Here is a 24,918-nt window from a genome sequence, read left to right on the forward strand (position 1 = left end):
CCCTTCCAAAACAATGAACTAATGATTGTCCAATTTGGTTTGTTCGAAGTTCGAACATAAAGTCTCGTTTAGAAAATGATTTGATTCTTTTACTAAATAAAAATTGTTTTATTTTTAATTCACGAAATAAAAAAGACTTTGAATACCATATATTAATATTATAGAGTATATTTTGGACTGCATAGGAGTATAAAGCAAGCTTGTGACTTCTGCGTCAAAAGTTAGAATTGTGACAAGTAGGGTAGCAGTGCTGCGTCAAACAACAGCCTCCACCGTAGACTCCTCTTGTTTTTATATGTTTTATAAATAGCCTTGTCTTTTACACCTTTGATATGATAATAAAATTAATTTTATCACTAATATTTAAAATATGATATTTTACATCATCATTTATATTTTATCACTTTATATTTAAAAGAGTTATATGCAATTGACACCCTTTATGTTTGGACATAATGCACATTGCACCTAATAATTTTGGAAAATACACTTTGCAGCCCCAGACTTTTAACCCGTAGACACTTTGCACCCTTTCCGTTAATTTATACCGTTACTGTTAACTTTTGCAGGGGCATTTTGGGAAATTTAATTATATTTAATTAAAATCAGACTTTTATTTAAATTTTTTAACCATCTAAACGATATTTTTCGGAAAAACTTAAAGAAGGAAAGTTGTAGAGAATAAAAAGATGTTTTTAGAACAATAAAGTCCAAAATTTAAATAATTATTTAAAAACGATTGTTCATTTTTACAAGATTTCTAATTTTTGAATTTTTTTTGAATAATTATAAAAAGAATTAAGAAAATTTTGAACCTTAAAGTTTTAAGAAGATTTTTTTATTCTCTACAACTTTCGTTCTTTAAGTTTTTCCGAAAAATATCGTTTAGATGGTCAGAAAATTTAAATAAAAGTGTGATATTAATTAAATATAATTAAATTTCCCAAAATGCCACTGCAAAAATTAACGGTAACGGCAGAAATTAACGGAAAGGGTGCAAAGTGTCTACGGGTTAAAATTCTGGGGATATAAAGTGTATTTTCCAAAACTATTAGGTGCAACGTGCATTATGTCCAAATGTAAGGAGTGCCAATTGCATATAATTCTATTTAAAATATAATATGATCATGACTTTTTGAAAAATGATCATTTGATATAATATTAAAGCTCATCTTATACGAGTTAACTTTATGCAAGGTCCAATATTATTACTAAAATTTGCAAGATGGGAAGAGAATTGATACTAGAATTTGTAAGATAGGAAAAGAAATGTTTTCATCAGTTGTTAGTCTCCTACTGAGTGTTTTAAGAGTAAAAATTGTCAACAACGTTGTGCTGTATCTGGCTTACTCAATCATTGTACTACAGTGTGCTTTCAATTCTAGAGCATGACAGCCTCCTAGTTGGCTCCTAAATATAATATAAAAAATATGAATTTTAGTAATTTAGTGTAAAGTTAAGAGCATGAACTCTAACAATACTCTTTATATTTCTTTTCTATATCATATTTTATTCATGTTGGGCTCCAATAAAACAAAGTTTCAAATTCAAAAGTAATAATGAATTGGTGAAAAGAATTTTTTATTGACAAAAATAAGTTAAGAGCCAGGTTGTGACTCTTAAAAAAAGAGAAAATGAACTCTTAGCTTTTTGGAGAGTGAAGAGCTTCTTGAAGATGCGCTCTCCAAGAGGATAAAGTGATATTTTAGTGTTGGACGTATTTTGATACAGTATTGATGTTCTCCTATTCCGACTCATTCTGATTACGTACAAATTTGTCACTGGTGCACTGGAGTCAACGGCTTCTAGACAGTAACGCTTCCAAACACCCGTGGGATCAAACAAAAATAGCAGGGCACCATAAAGTTGGGAACTGAGGTGTTTGGCAAAAACTTACTCTTCTTCTAATGTGCAGGCCATAGTCAATTTATTCAAACCTCGTAAAAAAGAAAATCTTAATTTCTCTTTTGAGGCAACTTTTTAATAATTTAATTTAACAAAATTATATAGAATCATTTTAGTAGATGATTCATAATATTTAATTATTCTTTTAATAATTTTTTATCTAATGAACTATAAATGTAACAAATCTAAACATATAAATTGAAAATTAATAAATTATAAATATATAAAAGTCATGACACATAAATCAAATATTATTTAAAATTACTTTTAGTCTTATGCCTCACTCCTTCAACCAACAACTGTATCAAGTAGTATAAGATAATACAGTACCAATTATTGACTAACTTCATTCTTCAAGAAATTTTTTAGAAACTTTTCATTTATTATATATCTCAATTTATAATAGTCTCTCCCGTCCAATCTTATGAGACGGTTAATATATTTTTTATTTTAAAAAATGTGTTTAACTCTTACATTTGCACAAATGAGATCAAGGAGGTAAGATAACCGATGTGTGATCTTAATAAATTTAAATTACTTTAATAAATAATAACTTTATGTTCAGATATTTAAGAAAATGTACTCCTTAGTCCCAATGAATAAGTATACTGTTTCGTTTTTAGAATGTTTGTATACATTCCAAAAATATTAAATTTTTATAATGTAAAACATTATTACACCAATTATTTTCTTCCGCTAACTTCATTTTATAATAATATAAACATCATTATATCCACTATTTTTCTCCACTATCTAAAATCTATTATTAAATATAAACGGATCCCACCACTATACCATTTTTCATCTAATTTTATTTATTTTTTATCTAATTTTTTGATCTCCGTCTCCAGACCATTTATATACAAATGACTGGGACGGAGGAAGTATGAAATAAGATGCACATCGGAGGGCCTAATTTTTACAGAAGCAGATGCATACATCAGGCCTGAAGTTGTGTGTGAAAATACAGACATGTACACACCAAATCCGCATCGGGAGACGAAATATAGTGAAAATCAAACAACGTACATCAATCTGCATCGGGATTCCAAAATAGAGTTGTTGTCCAGAAACTTCCCAGCAACTGTGTAAGGAAAATTGAAAAATGAAAATACTAAAGAAACTTCCTCGTAGGTTACCTAGCTAGCAAGGGCTCCGTCCCACCAGGTTCTTTCTTTAGAGTTTCTTTTTTGGGATGTTCCATCCAATTCTTTACATTCCAAAACTTACTAAATATAGTCAATGGGTCCCACCACTTCCCAACTTTTCCTTCCTTTTCACACTACTTTTACTCCCTTTTCACACTACTTTTACTCCACTATCTCTCTTTTATTCATTAAAAATTGATGGGTCCCACCATTTCACCCACTTTTCTTCATTTTTTCCACTACTTTATACATATTTCTTAACCTCCGTGCCCAAACCAAACGTAAAGAATTGGCTGGGACGGAAGGAGTAGCATTTACGATGGTGGAACAATACTTATCGTGCTTGACCAGACAGTGTAGTACAGTTGCTACCATATTCTTTTCTTCCAACACTCACTCTCACTGTATTATATATTTTTTTTTTTTTGAAAAGCAAAGGAAATTTCATTAAAGTCTCAGAGTATCTTACAATGCACCAAAAGGATGGATCAAAAAACATGAACCATCGAAACCTACCCTGAAGCCTATTACAAAGGAACTTTAACTTCACCAAAAGAGGAACTAATCCCTAGCATGGAAGAGAGACTGAGACCCTGAAACTAACACCACAGAACACTAAACTCGACGCTGAGCTGAAGTAGAAGCGGGTCCAACGTTCTCTGAGATGGAAATAGTTAAACAGATTCTAGAGAGCTAGGTCCTGCAGAGAGAGATACATGAAGATCTTCTCTAGATATGGAAGACCCCACAACCTTCTGGAGCAAATTAGACCTGTGAATACCCTTTTTTGCCAACTCATCTGCCCGTTCATTAAGATTCCTAGGGACAAATTGAATAAATATTGACGAATTTATTTTCATTTGGTGACTAAAATCCAAAGCTTGAACAGGAAATTTAACTGAAATTCCTTCATTGAATGCATTCACCACCACAGAAGAGTCAGAGCAAATAACTGCTCTCTTAAAATCGAGATTTAAATTAATCATCCAGTTTATAAGAAACAAGATGGCCTCCACCTCCGTATCTTGAGCACTAATGGAATTTACAGGACCCGAAAAAATGAGGACCAGCTTCCCAGAAGAGTCTTGAAGATATCCACCAATACCGCCTTTGTAGCTAAAATCGTCCGCCAAGCCCCAAGCACCATCAACAGCAGCTACATAATCAAACTGATCCCTTTTAAATCTCCAAAACGTGTTCAGAATTTTGTGATGTCTTATAGCAACAGCACCTGACGGGTTAACCCGCCATAGAGGATCAGCCCCGAAGTCCATGAGGCCCGCAGCACTTCCCCATTTATCTATTCGAATGTGAATGATATTCACAAAGCACTTCTCTTGAATTTTATGTTTACCAAAAATCAGATCGTTTCTAGCCAGCCAAATGGTCCATAATACAGCTGCCACTATTAACTTCCAGATTTCTTTCAAGCTTGCTTGAGCGAACAAATTTAGAAGCTTTGACAGAGAAAAAATTCCCCTCCGATGAACAAGGCCAGAGATATTCCACCATTTCCCCAAATAGTTCCATCCCCATTGAGCCAACGTACATTCCCAGAATATATGATGAATTGATTCACAACCATCCTCGCACCAGGGACAAATACTCGAAACTCCAGGAATTCTATAACTGATAAACAATCTAGTGGGAAGAATATTCCACTGAAGTTTCCATAGAAAAGCTAAAATCTTCGGGGGGGCCTTGATTTTCCAAATCATTCGCCAGATATAACTCTGACTTCTATCAGCAGAATTTGATGATTTAATCAAATCAAGACACACTTTCGATGAAAACGTAGCTTTTCCAGGAAGCCATACCAACACATCTGATCCTATAGAGAGGGAGACAGAATCCAGGAGTTGGACTAGGACAAAGAACTCATGTTGCGAAGACAAATTATTGTTGTCCACCCATAATATCGCATTTAAACAGTTGACTTGCCATGCAGACATGAAATTTTTTACCTTTATGTGTTTGCATCTTACCTTTGCATAAAGAGATGGCAGGAGAGATTGTAACGTGCCATTACCCACCCACCAATCCTCCCAAAAATAAACCGTAGCACCATCTCTAACGTACCATTTGAAGTTGTCTCTAGTTAGATATGCACCGATTGTTTGATCTGAGATTAGGCTCACAATTTGGCGAACAACAGGAGAACACTTCTTCGATTCCAAAAGAGATAGGTCATAATTCCAAGCTTTACCATATCGCATTGATAGACAATTGTTCAACATACTACCCCTGTCTGCATATGCTTTCCAAATCCATTTCGCTAGAATTGCCAAATTCTTTAATCGAATTGAAGTGATACCCAGACCACCAATATCCTTAGGAGTACAAATTTTGTCCCAACACAAAAGATGCAGTTTGTTCCCCCCATCCTTATTCCGACCCCATAGAAACGATCTTCTATTTTGATCCAACTTGTTTGCGACCGTAGCAGGAATTTTGAATAAAGAGAACCAATATAAAGGAGTGCTGTCAATCGCAGCACGGAGCAGGACCATCTTCCCTGCCAACGAGATCTTTTCAGCCTCGTATGAATTTAATTTGTTGATGAACTTTGATACCAACGGATCCCAGAAACGAACGTTTCTTGGATTAGCACCAAGGACAGCCCCTAAGTAATTTATTGGACCCTTATCAACCTTGCATCCTAAGATTTCAGCCCACTCCTTAAGATGAATTCTTGAATTGCCAAAAGCATATAAAGAACTCTTCTGGAAGTTTATTTTAAATCCCGACAGAATCTGAAAACATTGGAGAACCCTTTTAATACCTATGATAGAATGAAAATCATCCTGAATGAAGAGGATCACATCATCTGCGAATTGCAGATGAGTGATTGGGTTTGTGGAGTTTGGAAGAAGAACTCCATTTGTCAATCTCAGAAGAGAGGCCTTTTTCAAAAGAGCTGCTAGGGTTTCTCCCACCAGATTAAATAACAAAGGGGAAAGCGGGTCTCCTTGCCGCAGTCCACGTGTCGGAGCGAATTCCTCACCCGGGCTTCCGTTTACCAAGACAGAGATTTTAGAAGAACAAAATAGTTCTCTAACCCAACTAATCCACCGGCTGTCAAAGTTCATGATCCTTAACACCTCGTAAACATATTCCCAACTTACGCGATCGAATGCCTTTTCAAAATCAATTTTCAAAACTATTCCTTTGGATTTCCCATCTTGTAATGCAGAAACCACTTCATTAGCTAACATTATGCTATCTGTGATTTGCCGGCCCCTGATAAAAGCAGACTGAACCTGGCTTACCACCATTGGCATAACCAATTTCAAACGCCTAGAAAGAACTTTTGTTAATAACTTCATGGCTGAATTCATTAGACTTATCGGCCGATAGTCCCCTGGTAATGAAGCATTTATCTTTTTCGGAATCAGAGCTATGAACGACGAGTTGTAGCCTTTCGGGACCTGTTTAAGGTCGTAGAAATCCTGAAAAAACTGCATAACATCTATTTTGATAGTGTCCCAAAGTGCCTTTAAGACGCCCGCATTCATCCCGTCTGGACCCGGAGCTTTATTAGGATCAGAATCTTTTAAAGCTTCATAAACCTCATGTTCTGAGAATAAATTTACCAACAAGCTACTGTTATGAAGAGATAAAGTGGAGAGAAAACCTACCGGGAGACCAAAGACTGCTTGAGCCTTCTTTGGGGCCAGGATGCCCTTGAAGTGATGTAGAAAAGTGTTTTTGATCTCCTGTATTGAAGTGATGACTGAATCCCCCGAACATAGACTAAGAATGTTATTTGATTTCCTTCTCTTGGCCAAAGCTTTGTGGAAAAATCTGGTATTTCTTTCACCATGAAGTTGCCAATCAACTCTTGCCTTTTGGCAAAGCATGCTTGATTTAATTGTGTAAAGCTTTTCCAGATTGACCATTATCTCGGCCCTTCCCGAAGACACTAAGCCCCCTTCATCCAAAGTGTTTTGATCTTTTTCTAGAGCCTCAATTCTGCTGTTTATATTTCCATACTTTTTGTTGTTCCAGCACCTTGCTGCTTCTCTCAGCTCTCTAAATTTCCCTATCATATTATGCGAGGCAGACTGAGACCATGACCTCTGTAGAGAAGCAATCAACTCCACTTCTTTCAGTCCGAAATTGAAAAATTTAAACGGCTTCGGGCCCCAATCATTTTTGGCAGACTTGAGAATTAAAGGCCTGTGATCCGAGGTTTTCCTATGTTCCGCATATACCATCCAGTCGGCTTCTAGCAACCATTCAGATGAGAGAAAAAATCTGTCAAGTTTGCTGGATCTTGCATCCGGTCCATACCACGTGAAATCTGAATTAATCAAATTTACCTCACACAATCCAGTGGAGGAGATGAATTGATTGAAAGCATTAGCATCTGCTTGTCGAAAAGAACCATTCGATCTCTCTTCTTTAGACCTCACTGCGTTAAAGTCCCCAACCAACATTATATATTTTTCATCCAGAGAGCTTATTAGAGAAACTAAAGTCTCCCACACCTCCTTTTTAGCTGAAATTGATTGAGGGGCATAAACGTTAATCAGCACCATCCCCCCAGGCATACCAGTAGAAGAACCCCGTACCATAATCCAGTTTCTAGAACTTTGATACGAGCTTAACTCAAAAACCTCATCTTTCCACACTGTAAGAATTCCCCCTGATAGACCTCTCGGAGGTTCCTCCACCCAACTGACATTTGCACCCAAACCCAGACTTAAAATTGACGGTCTATCCCACCCCGAACACTTAGTTTCCTGGATGAAGATCACCGATGGATTCACCTTATTGACCAACTGCCTAATCAAGAACCTACTAGTAGAACTAGACGCACCCCTAATATTCCAAGACAAGTAATTTTGTACTAACATAAAAAAGAAGACAAATGAGTTCTGAAAGTTAGGAATCTTACAACAGGTTTTCCTTGATTAGTTTTAGCGAATCCGCTTTTGAATGGAGAGGTAGCAAACCCATCATAACCCCGGTTTCAAAGATCGCCTCTGATTCATCGAAATTTGAGTTAAGGAAGAAATGGGAAGCTTGTTGGAGACCTTCACCCTTTGCCTTCTTTTTCCTAGGCAGTTTGAAATGCTTATTGAGATGCTTTGGATTTGCCTTCCTAGGACGACCTCTCTTTGATTGAACTTTAAGATTTTTCAGACCCTTCAGAATGCTTGGGTTGGAATGACACAAGTCAGAGAGATCATCTTGAGGATTGCAATCGGAAGCTGAATTCTCCTGATCTGAAAACTGATTGTCAAAGGAAATGGACGAATCTTTCTCCCTAGGCTTCCAGTTTGCAGTTTGAAAGACCTGTACCTCCTCTATAATCTCACAACTTTTAGATTTTTGAGGCGAGGATGTAACAGGACGAGGGGTGGGAGGATTCAATAGCGAGTTCTCCACTTCAACATCAGAGACATCATTAACTTCACTTACTCGATCACTTGCTATATCAGTTTTATGAGAATCATATATATTCCTACTTTCTTTTCAATATTTATCTGAAAAATGTTTGTGGGTTAAGGCCTAAGGGTTTGGTTCTTCCACAATAACTTAGAACTACTCCCATCCCTCTGAATGCTTTATATATTTTTTTACATTGTTTAATATGTATTTTAAGATGTATATAAAATATATTTTGTAATTTTTTTATAAAAATTTAGATAGTAAAGATTTATTCCGTTTTTTTAAAAAAATAATTTATCAAATTATATTTTATGAGAGTATTAGAATGCTTGCGGAGCTCCCGTCTCTCAAAGTAAACAATTGAGGCGGATGAAGAAAGTAATAAATTCATTTTTACATTCAACGCATTTTTTGAACTATGACAGTCCAACATAAAAACACATTTTTGTGTTTCTAAATAATTTTAAAGAAAATACTCTATATTATTTCTGGATTTAAAATTTCGGGTTGCTGGCTGTACCCACCCATCTTCCAAGAGAATCGATCAAGATTCGATTGTCAGGTTTCAAAAAAAAAAAAAAAATGATTCGATTGTCATTTACGCGCAACAACTGTACCAAGTACCAACCTGTGTATCAAAAATTTGTTGGGCCTTATATTGGGCAAAGCTCTTTTAATAATTCCAGATTTTCGTTGGACCTTATCTTGTTTTTTTTTTTTTTGCAAGGGACCTTATCTTGTTTAATCCATTAGTTTTGGATAAAAGCCTATCACAACTTGCATATTAGTATCAAAATTAATTTCCATGAACACAATAAATTAGTTAATAACTAAAATAAATAGATATCAACATATCAATTGAAATGAAAATTTATAAAAAATTATACAGAGAAAGAAAAACTATGAGATAATAGTAGTTAAATACGAGTATATTTAAAGCATCATCATTTATCCTAATTTCATAAACTACACGGACTAGAAGTACTTCAAAAATCACAGAGACATGCACATATTTTAAAAGTAACATTAATATACTACTCGGCAAAAATAGAAAATGTGGGCCGAAGTTTACAAACATGTCCATAACAGCTCCTGACAAAAAAGAGTCCATCACAACTACAAACAGGCTTAGCTAAATAACAACACCTTAAAAACAAAACTGGCCGGCTGGCCTCTGAATGTTTCTTTAGCATAAACTTTCCCGCGAAAGCCCAGAAGAAACTAGAAGGGAGATTTCGTAAGCACAGAATCTGTCAAGATGCAAATAGCAAATCTACCTATATGAATTGATATAATAATTATATATACAATAAAGAATTAGTTTCAATATATATATATATATATATATACAATAAAGAATAATAGAAATTTGCATACATTTCAAATTATATTATCTAGAAATTATTTTTTTCCCGTGAATCAAAATTTTGATTATATATTTTTTTAAGAAATTTTTTTAAAAATATTTTTTAAATAATCAGTTAAAATACTTAAAAGTGTATATAAAAATTAAAGTGTCAAATGAGAAAAAACAGAAGAAGTACGTCGAATTGGTCCCGAAATAATTTTGCCGGTTGCTCTCTATGCCATGGGTTGAAATATTCTGTTTGCCGTTAAGAACTGCTATTATTTAATACTCTCTCCGTCTCCATCATTGGTATACATTTTGAGGTTCTAATAAAATATGATTTTATAATGTTTTTATAAATTTTTTTATCAAAAATTTAAACATTAAATTTTTATTCAAACAAAAAAACTTTTAAAATAGCATTATAAAAATATACTTTAAAAAAATCTTAAAAAACGTGCCAAAAATAAAAATTAAGGGGACAATCAAACGTGCTTCTAATTTATTTTTCTTCCTCGAACCATATAATCATTGTACAAACATGTTCAAACAAGACGAAAAGGACATGGAGCTATTTAATATTATATATTTATATTTATATAAATCATATATGTATATGTTTCTTTTTGCACTTTGATCTTATGGAAACATGGCCTCCTCTTCTTTCTTTATCCTTAAAAAAATAGGTAATCAACTCTACCTAAACGTAAATAAGAAATATCTCCAAACTAAGCTAACATCAAATCGATTCATTCGAAATTTTAAAATAATAAAGTAGATGGTAATCGGCTACCCATGAGGAGATGGATTATAGTACCGTATTAGCAACCTTTAAGTGTCTTTCTGGTGTACAGCCGACCTGCCGAAAGACCCCTTGACTTTTCATATTTTAACCGGAAAATCAAGGTCTGTTTACAGGATTGCACTTCACCTAGGCTATGCAGCACTTTTTCTTTCCTACGTTTTCATATATCCACGCATTCATTTTATTATACTGATGATGCTATTTTTTACTTTTACAAAACTAACTAAATCACACAGGACAAATTAGAATTATATGAAACATGATCCTTATCACATATAATTGAATTATATTAAACTGTGAGATATTTCCACTTACAAATTATTTAAACATGTGAAATGACTTTACATACGTATGGATTTATTCATGTATATATTGAGGGGGGGGAATATCCAATTAAACTTTATATTGAAAATATATACGGGGTAAAATAATTCTAATAAAAGATCGAATCTTAGGATAAATCTTCTTCTTAATTCATGAAATGTAAATTTATTTTAGCTATATAAATACGAGTCAAAAAAAAAATAGTATGATGATAGTTACAACCTCGCATTTATCTTAACAATAATTACAGAGAAAAACGAGAGGTGAGATGATTATTACTTTGCACCTCCTCATGTATGTAAATCAATATAAACATAAACCAAGAACAAATCAAAACAGAGAGGACGAGAAAATGAAATATTATGACTATAAATTATACAAAAAATTACCCTACCACGTCAACTTTCGTGGTGCAAGACAACAACCGCCGGAAAACCACATTCATGGCGGCGCAAGAGACCTCCTTGGCCCTTCTGATGACCACAATGCTGCCGTGAGCCTCACCGGAAGCTTTCCTCGGCCGTCCACGAGACGAGACTCTTTCTTTAATACGGCAAGCACATTTTCTTGCCTTTTGAGGCATGCTTTCTTTTCTCGAGAAAGTGTAGCTTCTCAAGTAAATTTGCCTGCATGACATGCTATCCACAACCCTAGGGTGACTAGGGCCATCCAACAGCCCATTCGTACTCATTGATCTCGTAAATGGCCGCGACGACGGATCATTATCCGTCGCACGGCCATTACTACTAACCGATCTGACGAATTCCGCGTCGGATTCGGGCCACTTGTAGAGGTTTTCGTAGGTGGCACGGACCGGAATCCAGCCATCATCGAGGCAATTGGGAATGCATGTTGATGCCATATGTTATGGCTTTTTTGGTTGGGGAAATAGGTTTATATGTGAAATGTTAGTGGGGGTCTTTATATGATGGAAAGGAGAGCTTAGAATGCAAGAAAAGGGAGGGAAAATAATGGTGTGTGTCTATGAGGATTGAATAAATGTGTGTGGAGGGTTGTGGAAGGGAGTAGTATTCAATGGCATCAAGTGAGGATAAAAAAGAATGGCACATGATTAGTGCCACCATGTGGATTATTGGAGTTTACAAGTTTAGCCAATTTTAAAGGGGGTAATTTTGGGTCCATTCAAGTTGGTGCTTTCAACACATTTCCCTAGAGTATACACATACAACCACTATTTGACCTTTTTCTAATATTGAGCGTAGGTTTGATTAGGTTTACAAATTCATGAATATCAGCTTATTTCTCCCGTAAAGTTATAAGTTTACATTAGAAAAATCTGAGCAAGTTAAAATTTTCAATTTATTTGATTGATTTATGTATATATAATTTTGAAACTATAACAACATAATATTTATTTTAGAAATAATTTATAATATTTATTATATTAATAATTTTTATACCTAAACAAGTTATAAATATCAAAAAAAATCAAAATATATAAACTAAAAATAAATTTCGCTTATGAAGTTATATTTTTTTAAGTTTAAAAGCCAAACTGCCGCTTAAATATAGTTTATGTAACTTATATACGTGTTATCAGATGTTTAGTAAATTACATGTGCCATGTAAAAATGTATGATGCTATGCTTAAATTTATTTTTGTCAATAAGAATGAATTGTGTTCTTGTTCAAGACAAGAAAAGAAATTAGGATTCTAGAATCTAGTTGAATGAGTGAGTAAAATTATAGACGGACAAATGCATAACTATCTGTCACTAGCTACCACAACCGTATAGAGTAAAGAAAAACTCAAAAGTATCAATGACGCTTAGCATCTCCAAGGGTTAGAGAACTGTTAGCTAAAAATCTTATGTGTCATCCTATGTGTCATCTGTGTCATCTAGTTGGTCCTTTTAGATAATATGTAAAAAAAGTTGCACTCCAACCATCACCTTTTAGCAAAAAAATTATAGATAACAAAGTATCATTCAATAAATTTGTTGATCCAAAAATGCTATTTGGTATAATTTTAGCTTATAGTAATTATAGATAACACTATTGGAGTGAAAATCTTTACTGTTAGCAAAAAATTTGTATAATCCATTTAGATAAGCATTATAGATAATGAGTTTAGATATTACCTTGGAGATGCTCTTAGCCGTACCAATATAAAAAGTGTAGAAGTCATCGTAAAATCCAAATGAATAATAACAAATTAGCAAATTTCACATAGCAACTCCTATCCATCTGTTTTGTAAAATTGAAAAGCGGTTATATTTTTATTGTTGAACGTTTCTTATTCACAATATAAAATTCATTTGATTGAGTATAAAATTATGATTTATAATTAAAATGATTTAATATGATAAACTAAAAATTTAAAATATCATCTTAGGTTTTTATTTATTAATTATTTATGAGTTATTAAAAGCAAAATAAAAAAATAATTTAAGACTAACTTATAACTTGCAACTAATAACTTTTATTAAAAAGAAAGTTTAAAATTTCCAATTCACAAAAACAATTAATAGTTTTATTCTAACTTATTTAAACTTAAAACAATTTTAATCCCTGAACTTGAAACTAAACAAACAGGCTCATAAACGATTCTTGTGTATATAAAAATGATATTCTTGGATGACAGTTAATATATAGCAATAAGTTGACGGCTAAATTCAACCATTTTTGGTTAAAAATATAAATTCGACCAGAAACGGTCGCAAATATGCATTTCGCCTAAAGTCAATTGAATTTGTATTTTTCAACCGATTCTGGTCGAATTTATATTTTCAACCAAAAACATTCTCAAAAAGTTTCAAATGCAGAAGTTCGGCAAAATTTCTGCCACCAATTAATTTCGACCGGAGCTTATTTTCGACCAAACATGTGGACGGGAAAAACTGAGACACGGAGTCAAAAAGAGGCGGTCGAAAATAAATTTATTTTCGTCCGGCCTTTTTCGACTAAAACTTTTTCAACCGGAGTTATTTTCAATCAAAAACAGTCGAAAATACCGATTGAAAATAACCGCTTTTCTGTAATATTTTGAAAATGTAATATTGAAAATATAATTATTGTTTCAATCATAAAACCTACAACCTCTGCATCTTTTGGCGCACTTACTCTGGCTAAACGTTGAATTTAAGAGCACACTTGGTACTAATAATATGCAATTATGCTTTAAACTTTTATCATTCTGTCTCAGTTTCTCCTTGCACACTAACAGCTGCAGGCCTGCAGCAATTGTATTTTACAAATTGTATTCAATGAACAAAATCTGCATATTCAATCCCTGTAGAAATCTACATGAATAAATGAAAATGTACAAAAGAATCCTGATTTAAATTCATCGTGCATTACTCAAATTTTGATCACCATAAATTTGGTGATAAAAGATTGTTGTACATATCTTAAAATATTTCGATAATGATATTTAAAGAAGGAGCTCCAGCTCAGAGAATTCGGATCAAGTTGGTAAAGATTATTACTGCACTAATTTATTATAATTTTGATTAATAATTCACATGTAGAGCATCCGCATACAAAATGGATGTATTGCCACTTTGTGAGTGTGATCGTATAGAATTCAAGTTGCATGTAGGTAGATAAACACGGAACTTCCAAGTCTAGTATGTATTGTTTCCATCGTCAGACTGCATTTGTCTTTGATGAAAAAAGAATATAAAGACAGATTAATATCAAGGATGAAATATACACGCACGTAAACACACTTTAGTGTATACGGGGACAGCACTCTGCTTGATAGACTAATACATTTGCTCTGATTATGATCTCCACTTATCAAGATTGGGAGGGACCAGTTATGGATTAATGCTTCTTTTCTTGTGTTTTACTAAGACGGTGTTTGGCAACCACTTTTAAGCCGGGCTTCTCGATTTATAAGTTAGAAGCACTTATTCGTACCGTTTGTGTAAAAAGTCGAGAAACACCTATAAAAAGCTAGGAATGCTAGCTTTTGTTTCAGAGTTTCTACTTATTTCTCAAACACTTTAATCATTTATAAATCTTATTTTGCTTCTAACTTCTACTCCACTTATTTATTTTAAGATCACCCAAACGGCCCCTAAGTTATGGCTTAATACAATTTGAGTTGCACTCTACTTTGACATGAAACATATGCGACCCATATGTACAACTAAATTTGAGAAGTAATCATAAATTCGACTAAGATTCGATTTAGATTTAATTTTTTGAATCTGTGTCACCGTAGGAATTTATTTTTGATTCAATTTCACCCTAGGATTTCACACGAGTCCTCTCCTCTACCAAATCTTTTGTTTCAAATTTCTTGGACATTCAAAACCATGTTTTTACCCTGAAAAGAAAATATATTTTTGCGAGATCCTTTTTGTCAGGTATTTTTACGAAGATTTGTGGTCGAGTCTGCCCGATAATTGCTTAGAAACAGTCTAAACAGATGGAGAAGTAGAGTCAAGATATTTGAAAGACCACAGTGTAATGTTGTTGCAGGTTCTCAAGTTCTGTTTTTGGTTTATGTAAAACATCAGTATGAAAGTTTAATCACATAGCTAAATATATTGTATCACAAATTCACAATACAAGTTTACCCAGTTGAAAGACCATCAGGTCTCTATGTCTAAAACACCTCACTGCAAGAAACAACTCTGCGCTCAGGGTCAGGGACAATGTAATGCAATGACATTATTTCACCGCAGAGCATCAGCCATTCCGACAAGGCTGGAATGCATCAGCGGAACTCGTATCTGCTATAGTGTCCTAAGCTCTATATCAAGACAGCTGATAGTGCTATACTTTACAATACCACAAAAATTTAAGTGCTTAAAATCGGCCTGTATTGCATATCATCGTCAAGAAGTTACCTCCCCTCGGACTTTATTAGTTGAGAGAACACTTTGCTCATCGAAACATCTGAAAGATCATCATCCGTGACTGACATTTCGTGTTGCCTAGCTGATGTGGTGGAGTCAATATGACTGAAGTTATTGACCTGAGGAGAGAGGTCACTGATGATATTGGTACTGTTTTCTTCAGGGTCGTTATGAAGAACTGCCTCCTGAAGTTGAAGTGCATACTCAAGATTCCAAAGGACATCTCCCATTGAGGGCCTATCAACACCATAATCAGCTAAACATTTTTCTGCTGTTTCAGCAAACTTTCGAAGAGAATCTGGTTTGATTTTCCCTTCAAGACTAGGATCTATAATCTGGTCCAATTGTCCTCGCTTCTGCCACTTCATTGCCCATTCAGCCAAGTTGACCATCTCCCGAGGGAGAGATGGATCTATAACAGGCCTCGCACAGAGAACTTCAAACAGAACAACACCGAACGAGTACACGTCTGATTTTTCAGTGAGCTGTTGCCTTCTAAAATACTCGGGATCAAGGTACCCAAAACTACCTTTCACTGCTGTACTCACGTGGGTTTGATCAATCTCGGGTCCAGTTTTTGATAGCCCAAAATCAGCAACCTTAGCCAAAAATGTCTCATCAAGCAATATGTTTGCAGATTTTACATCACGATGAATAACTGCTTTGGCATATCCAGTGTGAAGGTAGTGAAGTCCTCTAGCCGATCCGATGCATATCTCGAGCCTCTCTTTCCAGCCCAAGCTAGGAAGACCAGAGCCATAAAGATGACTCTTAAGAGTTCCATTTTCCATGTACTCGTATATCAAAATCATCTCACTTTTTTCATCACAGTACCCAATTAAGGAAACAAGATGACGATGACGGAATTGAGATAGCATTTCAATTTCAGTTCGGAATTCTGTGAAACCTTGCTGGGATTTGGAATTACCCCTTTTAACTGCAACTTTTGTGCCATCACTGAACTCTCCCTTGTAAACCTTTCCGAAACCACCAACCCCAATAACCCAACTTTCGTCAAAATTATTTGTTGCCTCTTGAACTGCTGCAAATGGACACCTAAAGCCAATGTCAGAGCCCGCACTAGCAGTTGTTTTGTGGGAGTCTTTGCTTCCCATTGTGTAGGAAGCATTTTGAGATATAGGGACCCATGTTTTAGAATGATGAAGTTGTTCCAGTCTTCTTTTCCTGCGAATATAAAATAGGAGTCCGACAATCAACAAAATAATTGCAACCCCTATTATTACACCAACAATTACTCCGACTTTTGACTTTGATCCTGATCCTGAAGAAGATGGTAAAGTGGCCATCCCACCAAGGTTTCCCAAGGAATTATTCATTTTCATTATCTCTAGTCCATTAAGGATTGCATCAGGATAAGCATCATTTACAGGAGATGGACCAATACTAACACGAAGCTTGCTGCTCGATATGGATGAAGTAACGAAATCCATATATATAGCAGTTGCCAGAAAATTGAGATTTCTAGTGGTCAGATCTAAGTCGGGCAAAACATTCGATGAATCAAGGAAAACATTGAAGTAGATCTTAGAAGGAGCATCACTTACAATATCGCAAAAATGAAACCGTACAACATACCGGAACCCCGGATCAACAGGGAAAACCCATGTAACATTAAAATTGCTGTTGGGGTTATCTTCAGATTTCATCTTTGTTGCAGTGCCATAAACAGTTTTTGGAGCAATATCGTCCGTAGCTCCTCCAGGAGGGTACCTGACAGAATTAATCTTTGAGACACTTTCAGCAAGATTTTGTTCCAAAAGAAATTTTGTGTCAGGAACCCAAGTTCGTCCCAACGTATCATTTTTAGAAGTGACAGTTGGTCCTCCCATATTTACCCTTGCAACGGTCTCCAAGGCCTGCGTCAACAGACCATTAAACTTCACCGCAGGATTGACACTTTGGGCATCATCTGATATTAGAATATCTGGGGCAGAAACAACTTCTAGTGCATTCAAGAACGCAAAGGAATTCTCTGAAGGCGACAGAGTTATTACAAGTGAACCGGAAGTCACATTCACCAAGAATTCTTTCCTAACAGCTTCACTAGCTTTAAAATTACTAAGCAACATGTGGTTCGGTATCGAAACTGAAAAGGCTGCTGAATTGGGATTGTAACTGTCATAAACAAATGGTGAAAGATAAAGCCGAATCCAAACCCTCCCCTTTCGGCTAATCGGAAACGTGTACTTGGACTCTTTAGTAAAAATTCTAGCATTCTTATAAAGACCAGACTCATCTGACTGTGGAATAGAATTCGAACTGGTAGTGCCTAAGATATTATCGGGACTAGAAAGGTATTTCGAAGCTAATTTATCACCAAGAAAAACCTGACTACCAATAGTAACACTTGTAGATGATCCACAATTTATATAATACTGATCAGCAGGGTCAAAACCCCAAGAAAAGCAAGCCAAATAGAACAATATGCAAGAACCCCATATGAAAAACTTAAACATACAACTATCCATCATTTTAAGAGTTAAGGAGCTAAAAAGATGAGATCTTTAAGCTAATACAGTGTAAAGCCAAGATTTTGATCCAAGAATTAGCAACAATCAAGCACAAACACTGAAATTGAAAATACCCATTAGAGAATACTAGATAAAGAAGAGAAAGATTGCACCTTTTGGATCATCTGAGGCCAGATAGAGAGGAGTGAGTGAAGCTTAGGTATGAAACAGTCAAGAAAAAATAAAGGGGTTTCAATACTGAGAATAAATGCGTTATGAATATGATGTCTCAGTAATCAATAGCCGAAGCAGAGTGCTGAGTGTACAACTAAAATAAAGACCGACTACCAGACTGAGTTTTAAACTATAAATTCGTGTGTTAAGGTGGTAGGTCAAATGATCAACCAGATTGTAAAATTTTAACTAGTTAAAATTTTAATAAAATATGGAGTGCAGTGATGTTGTAATATAATTAGGTAAAATTAATATGTAAAGACTTCTATAGAAATAGTCAATAAAATCGAGTATAGTACTATAGTTATTAGGTACGGTAAAGTTGGAATGCTACCTAAACAAAATGGTAAAGTTGGAATGCTATAACATAAACAAAATATAAACAAAATAGTGACACGCAAAATTGATACGAGGTAAAAAGATATTATAATTAAAATTGTGGATATTATATAAAATATTTTATTTCAACATCTGTGTCTATGAGTAAATTCAATTATATAAATTCTTAGCTAAAATTAAATAAAATATATTATAAATAAAAATTATAAAACAGTTAATTTTAGACTATATTCGTCCATCTCTAGGCTTGCAGGGTGATAGGTACCATATTTACATACGAGTAACATATTTTATTTATAATTTAAAATAATAAAATAATATTATTACTCAAACCTACCCAAGTTCCAGATATTAAACTTATAAAGAAAAATAAATTCGAATAATATATACTAGAGTAAAACAGGCGGTTGATCAGCTTAAGTTAATGAAGATTAATTTGGCGGGGCTTATATACCTGATTTTTAAGTTATTTTTGATTTTAAATTAAATATTTATTTATGTAATAAATCAAAATTCTTTAAAATTATGCTGAAAATAGACTTAAAATCAAAAATTAACATGATATATTTTTTCATTGGACTTATTTTTTTTATACTTCTTAGAGAAAACTTATTTTCTTTTATAATTTGAAAAATTAGTTTCAATATTAAAATAATTAATTTTTTAAATTTATTTTATTTTAATAACTCATAAATCATTTATAATATAAAATTATACAAACATACCATTTAACCTGAAGACTTAGGGTCTGTTTGGGGGTGCTGTTAAAAATTGCTGTGCTGTCAGAAAAAGTGCTGGTAAAATAAGTGCTGTCGTAGAAATCAGATAACTGTTTGGTAATTTTTTGATATTTACTTATTTTGAGTTATAATATAAAAAATAATAATGATTTTGGTGAGGTTTTATAATGAAATCTATAACAGCATTCTGCAAAAGCTGAAAAGCAGCTTTTTCTAAAAGCATGGGAGGACCTGCTTTTTCTAACAGCAGCTTTTCAGCTAAAAACTGCTGTTCGGGAAAGCTGCTTTTAGATTTACCAAACAGTTTTTCACCTGCTTTTCAGCAAAAAGCTGCTGTTGGTGTCAGCAACAGCAACCCCAAACAGTACCTTATTACATCAAGTGAGTGTAAGTGACAACATCATAATTAAGGCAAACCAAAATACATATACACTGCCACGTTTAAACTCATACCTAGCCTGCCAAATTTAGCAGTCATACAATGTCACACAAAAACTTCCCAGCCCAGACTGAATAGAGAGCGGGATTTGTTAGAAACCAACTGCAGAATAGACTTTAACTAGCCGATTAGAGTTTCTTAGCCAATCTTGGCAGCAAATTAAGGCTTCAGCTGTCTTGTGTGAAAGTGAGCTACGATGTGCATCAAGCCAGCAAGATTCACCTGGCATTGTAAATTCTTATGTACATGACTAATATACAGCTAGCCTTGGACCTATGCATTAAAAACAATTACTACTTAGTAAATAAGAAATCAAAACACGCTATGAAGAACTCAAGATCAAACTCCTAATTTTACACCTTCTCTTCTCTGGACAACAATTGTCGAGGGTGGGAGAGGCTAAATGTTCACATTAGCCTGTGAATATTTAAATTTCAGCAATCGACCATCAAAAGAATCATCATCACCATCATTAGTACACCGAGATGTGGAAATTTAACCAATACATCAAGTCAGAAGTGGCTAATTTTTCCCTTTGGAGAAACAGAAAGAAAGAGTCATGTTAACATTGATCGTCATTAGTTAATTAAACAACTTCTAATTATAATTGCTGCTGAGGGATGAATACTACAAGTTGTGGTACATATGTCACCCCAACACAGATGATGCATATAATAATTGCTCCCAATTATTTGATACATTAACACCACCGTTTCCATTAGTTGCCCATCCAGTGGTGAATTGTTGATCCGGTGACCAAATCGTTGATACTCCTCCGCACACAGTCAATTCTGCCTCGTTGACCACTTGATCCGCGACACCATATGTGACTGGAATGTACTCAGACATCATATCCATTTTACCATTCATCTTGTTACCATTTAATAGTTGATTATTGAAGTAATTACTATCAGTGTAATGAGACATATGTTGATCAATCATAGCGGACTGAGTACTTGCCCCCGAAAATTGCCAGGGCAAAGTAGGAGAATCACCAAAGAAGGCATTCTGATCTTGTGGAATATGCATGTTGAGATCTGATGCCGCTTGCCAAGGCATGTAATTACTTTGCTGCTGCCACACCATCGCGCTTGTTATATCTGTACCTTGGTTCTGCCACTTCATTCCACCAAACTGTTGCTCATGAATAGCCATAAAATCAATCGGACCATTCGGGAGAAAGCTATTATCAATTTGTTTGTGAGACTGTTCAAAGCCAGAGGGAAGCATGAGCTGATTCAGAGAACTCCCAATATTTGCAGTAGCCTTAGCAGGAGTCCCCACAAAAGGCGCAGACATAGACTGATGATCTCTTTTCGCGACATGATTCTTCTGCTGTGAGACTGCAACAGCGTGACTAGATTGTTGTTGCTGCTGCAAAGCAGGCAATGAAGTAGTAGAATTAAGCTGAGGGCAAATTAAAGAACGCAAATTATTCCCATCATAAAGCTTGGCCTTAAGCGCCCCAAGTAGGCCTTCCTCGGCCTCATGCTTCCCACAGGCCTGCTCAAAAGAAAACGGCTCAGCATGCTCAGGCAAGCTGTTCCGAGCCAAAGATTGAGGGTGCTCAAAGTTGGTTCTAGCATTAGCACCACGAAGAGCCCGTGCAGCATCATCATAAGCCCGGGCAGCATCCTCTGCAGTATCGAAAGTGCCAAGCCATAGCCTAACCTTTTGAAGTGAGTCCTTGATTTCTGCAACCCATCTTCCTGAGGGCCTTTGTCTAACTCCCACAAACCTGTGGTGCCCCCTGGATGTCGCGCTCTTCTTCCTTCCCCGAAGGCCTTCCGGTCCATTGCTAGGCTGACCCATTCCACCTCCACCTGCAGCTTTTGAGCCAGAGCCTGAGGCAGAGTCATGTGCCATTTTGAATGGACTTATATGCACAAATACTTGTGGAGTTGTGTTAATGACTTGATGCAGATAAAGGTTTCAAATGTGTAGTAAGGATGGTTGTGAGTGCAACAACTGGAGGCATGGCATTTTATGTTGAGTGAGAGATGTTTAAGTAAAGAATAGAAGAAATGAAGAGATGATGCATGAAACAACAAAAGGTATATTAAACTCCATGTTCAACATTACTTAGCAAAGGTGACAATGTTTAATCTACAAACTTATATAAAAATTCAAACCATTACTTAACTATTTTTTAATCATTTTTACAAATTAGCAAGTGAAATGAAAAAGTTATATAAAATTTATTGGAGAAATTTGAGATATATATGCTCAGTAAATATATTTTACACAGAGTATATATAGTTTTCAGAGTCTTCGATAATTTTTAAAAGAAACTAAACCTATGTGTTCCCATATGAACGAGAGCTAGATTCTTAATTTTAGTCATTGGATACTTAATATAATATATATTTTTAATTTAAAATAAAATTGAAGCTTATGTTGCATATTTTAAATGACGAATGTCATCAGTGAATTGTTCAACCCGACATAAGGATTTTCTTTAATCGTTATTGGTAGGTTCGGGAAGAATTAAATCCAATCATCTAAAATCGCATATAACAAAAGACTGCCTTGTTTCGTTATAGAATAAAACAACTACAGTAACATAGACAACAACAAAAAGTCAATCTATGTACAAGGAGATGAACAGGTCAACATCCATCTACAGTCTCGACCATATAATCCATGACAATATTTAAATGTTGCATTTTCTTTTAAGATCGACTTAAATATAAGGATCGGTATATTAATACATAACCTTCGTGGTCGATATACTGTATAAGCATGCGCCTCACAACTTTAAAATTATTAGTATATAGTAGGCGGAGGTGTGGCATGGAGGAGGTGTGGGCTGTGATGATGGAGGTGGAGTACTGAATATAAATATTGAAATAGCAAGGGTCCCGTTGAGATGTCAGAGATGGATGTAGAGGTATGGTAAATTTGGGACTGAGATGGTGGAGGTGTGGCAGAGATAGGGGTTGGGATGATGCACCCAAATAGAGGTGCCGAGATGAAGGCGGTCGATGACAGAGTTGGTGGCGGAGATGGAGGTGGACCGAAAAAAATAATGTTCGTACGTTTAGAGATTAGTGACATTCAAGCTTTCAATATGTAAAATAAAGAAATTTGTAGTAGGATGAAATTACACACATATGTTAAACCAAGATTAAGCGTATAACCTATTTATTCATATATTTATGTATAATTTGATCATATGTGCATCATTGGAGTTCACAAAAGATCTTACTTTGTTTTTGTACTTGTATCATTTTTTTACCCAAGTTAGTTGCATGTTGTGCAAAGAGTATGATTTAGAAGTTGGCTAGAGTACAAACCATTGATGTGTGCCCTTTATTATAATAATAATAATAATGTGCTCTGCGATCTCTTAGTTTATATAAGTTGTCGTTACATTTTCGTCGGGCGGCTTGTTTAATGTGGTATAGTGCAATATTAGCAAGTTGATTTTGTTGCTATCTATTGATTGATGTGACAGATTTAGGACTTTACGCATGATAACAACAATATTTATGTTCCCTCCTCCCGAGTAAGAAACAACAATTTGACATTCAAATATGGTTTTAAGACAACTTAAAATAATTAGCAGATGATGTGTCATGGAGATAAGCTAGTATTACTGTGTTTAATTAGCATAAACAAGAATTTATGTGTGAACTTATGCCAATGTCGTTTGCAATATGAATAATGGCTATCTTCTAACGAGCCACTGTTTCATGAACTGTGGCCAGTACTGTTGACATAAAAGTTTATTACTATGATATAAAAGCAAGACCAATGTTAAATGTTATATATCTATTGTTATGGCTATAATATAGGAGTAGCATCAAAAAAGTGTTTTTTGGTGTTAAAATAAAACTTGCACTCCAATTTCTAGTTATTGATGATGTGGCAACATGGAAGGATCCATCCTTGGTTTCAAATATAGAACCAAGGATGCATCTATGCATGGATGCATCCAAATATAACACCCCTTTGGAGTTGAGTTTTTTTACTTTTGATGCTATAATATAGCAATAAAATCAAGAATAACATTGCATTGGAGTTACTCTAATAGAGTAATTTTTTTATATTATGTATATTTTGGGATTTGTTTGATTGGGTTTGTGTGGATGAAAATAAGGTGGCCTGCAGTAATTATTTCAGACCCTTGTTTGTGGTCAAGATGATTACTTGGCTCGGCTCTCTCAGGTGATGAGCTGTATTTGATTCTTAGTGATGATCAAGGAAGATACGTTGTTAATAATAAGTCAAAATAATTTAGAGTGATTTATAAATGTGTTTCCTGAAAGCAACTTGGAACTGTATTTGAGGTCAATTGTTTGTTTCCACTGAATCCATCTCAAATTAAATGACCCTGTTGATTTTGGGCACCCAACTTTAGGTGTATTGACCGTCTACTTCTGAATTTTTTTTTCTTTTGTAAATGAAAATTTCATATTTTAATTTTTATTTGCAAAAATAAAATTTTAAAAATAAGTCATGTAGCTATGCGGTCAATGAACTTTAAATTACGTACTCAAAATCAACAGGGTCATCTAATTTGAGATGGAGGGAGTATTTTATATTACCACTGACACGGTGATGAATATGATTGTGAAGGTGTGATTTTAATACTTTTCTATTTTAATAAATTTTAAGTTACAGTTTGAAAATTTAAAATTGACCATTATACTAGATAATGAGGCGTGTTTCTTGTTCAAAGTAAAAAGTTGAGTAGAAATTAGAAGTTATTTAACACTTTAAGTGATTAAGGTGTTTGTGAAAAAAGTAGAACTCATGAAACAAAAGGATTTTTATAAGTGCTTCTTATTTCTTTATACAAATAGTACGAATAAGTACTTCTACTTATAACTCCGGAACTTAAAAACTCCACTCAAACAACCACAATATATAATTTTACTCCGTGAATATATTAATAAAATGTTCAGAGAAGCAAGGTATATGAAAGATGTTG

The 24,918-nt window shown here is 34.6% G+C and overlaps 3 protein-coding genes across 3 annotated transcripts; all 3 read right to left on the bottom strand.

The window, feature by feature from the left end:
• Positions 1-3,727: 3,727 nt before the first annotated feature.
• On the bottom strand, positions 3,728-11,789 carry LOC108221740 (uncharacterized). The gene is made up of 3 exons (XM_017395596.2): positions 11,317-11,789; positions 7,954-8,487; positions 3,728-7,877 (listed from the first exon to the last, which is right to left on the bottom strand). Exons 1-3 carry the CDS (start codon positions 11,787-11,789, stop codon positions 3,728-3,730), a joined length of 5,157 nt encoding a protein of 1,718 aa, XP_017251085.2.
• A 3,630-nt stretch (positions 11,790-15,419) lies between these two features.
• Positions 15,420-18,568, bottom strand: LOC108223605 (receptor-like protein kinase HERK 1). The gene has a single exon (XM_017397943.2). It carries the CDS (start codon positions 18,249-18,251, stop codon positions 15,747-15,749), a length of 2,505 nt encoding a protein of 834 aa, XP_017253432.1. The 5' UTR covers positions 18,252-18,568; the 3' UTR covers positions 15,420-15,746.
• A 1,940-nt stretch (positions 18,569-20,508) lies between these two features.
• LOC135152685 (uncharacterized) lies at positions 20,509-22,039 on the bottom strand. Its single transcript, XM_064093399.1, has one exon. It carries the CDS (start codon positions 21,846-21,848, stop codon positions 20,631-20,633), a length of 1,218 nt encoding a protein of 405 aa, XP_063949469.1. The 5' UTR covers positions 21,849-22,039; the 3' UTR covers positions 20,509-20,630.
• Between the last annotated feature and the right edge of the window lie 2,879 nt (positions 22,040-24,918).

Source organism: Daucus carota, chromosome 5 (assembly GCF_001625215.2).
Source record: "Daucus carota subsp. sativus chromosome 5, DH1 v3.0, whole genome shotgun sequence".
NCBI lineage: Eukaryota > Viridiplantae > Streptophyta > Magnoliopsida > Apiales > Apiaceae > Daucus > Daucus carota.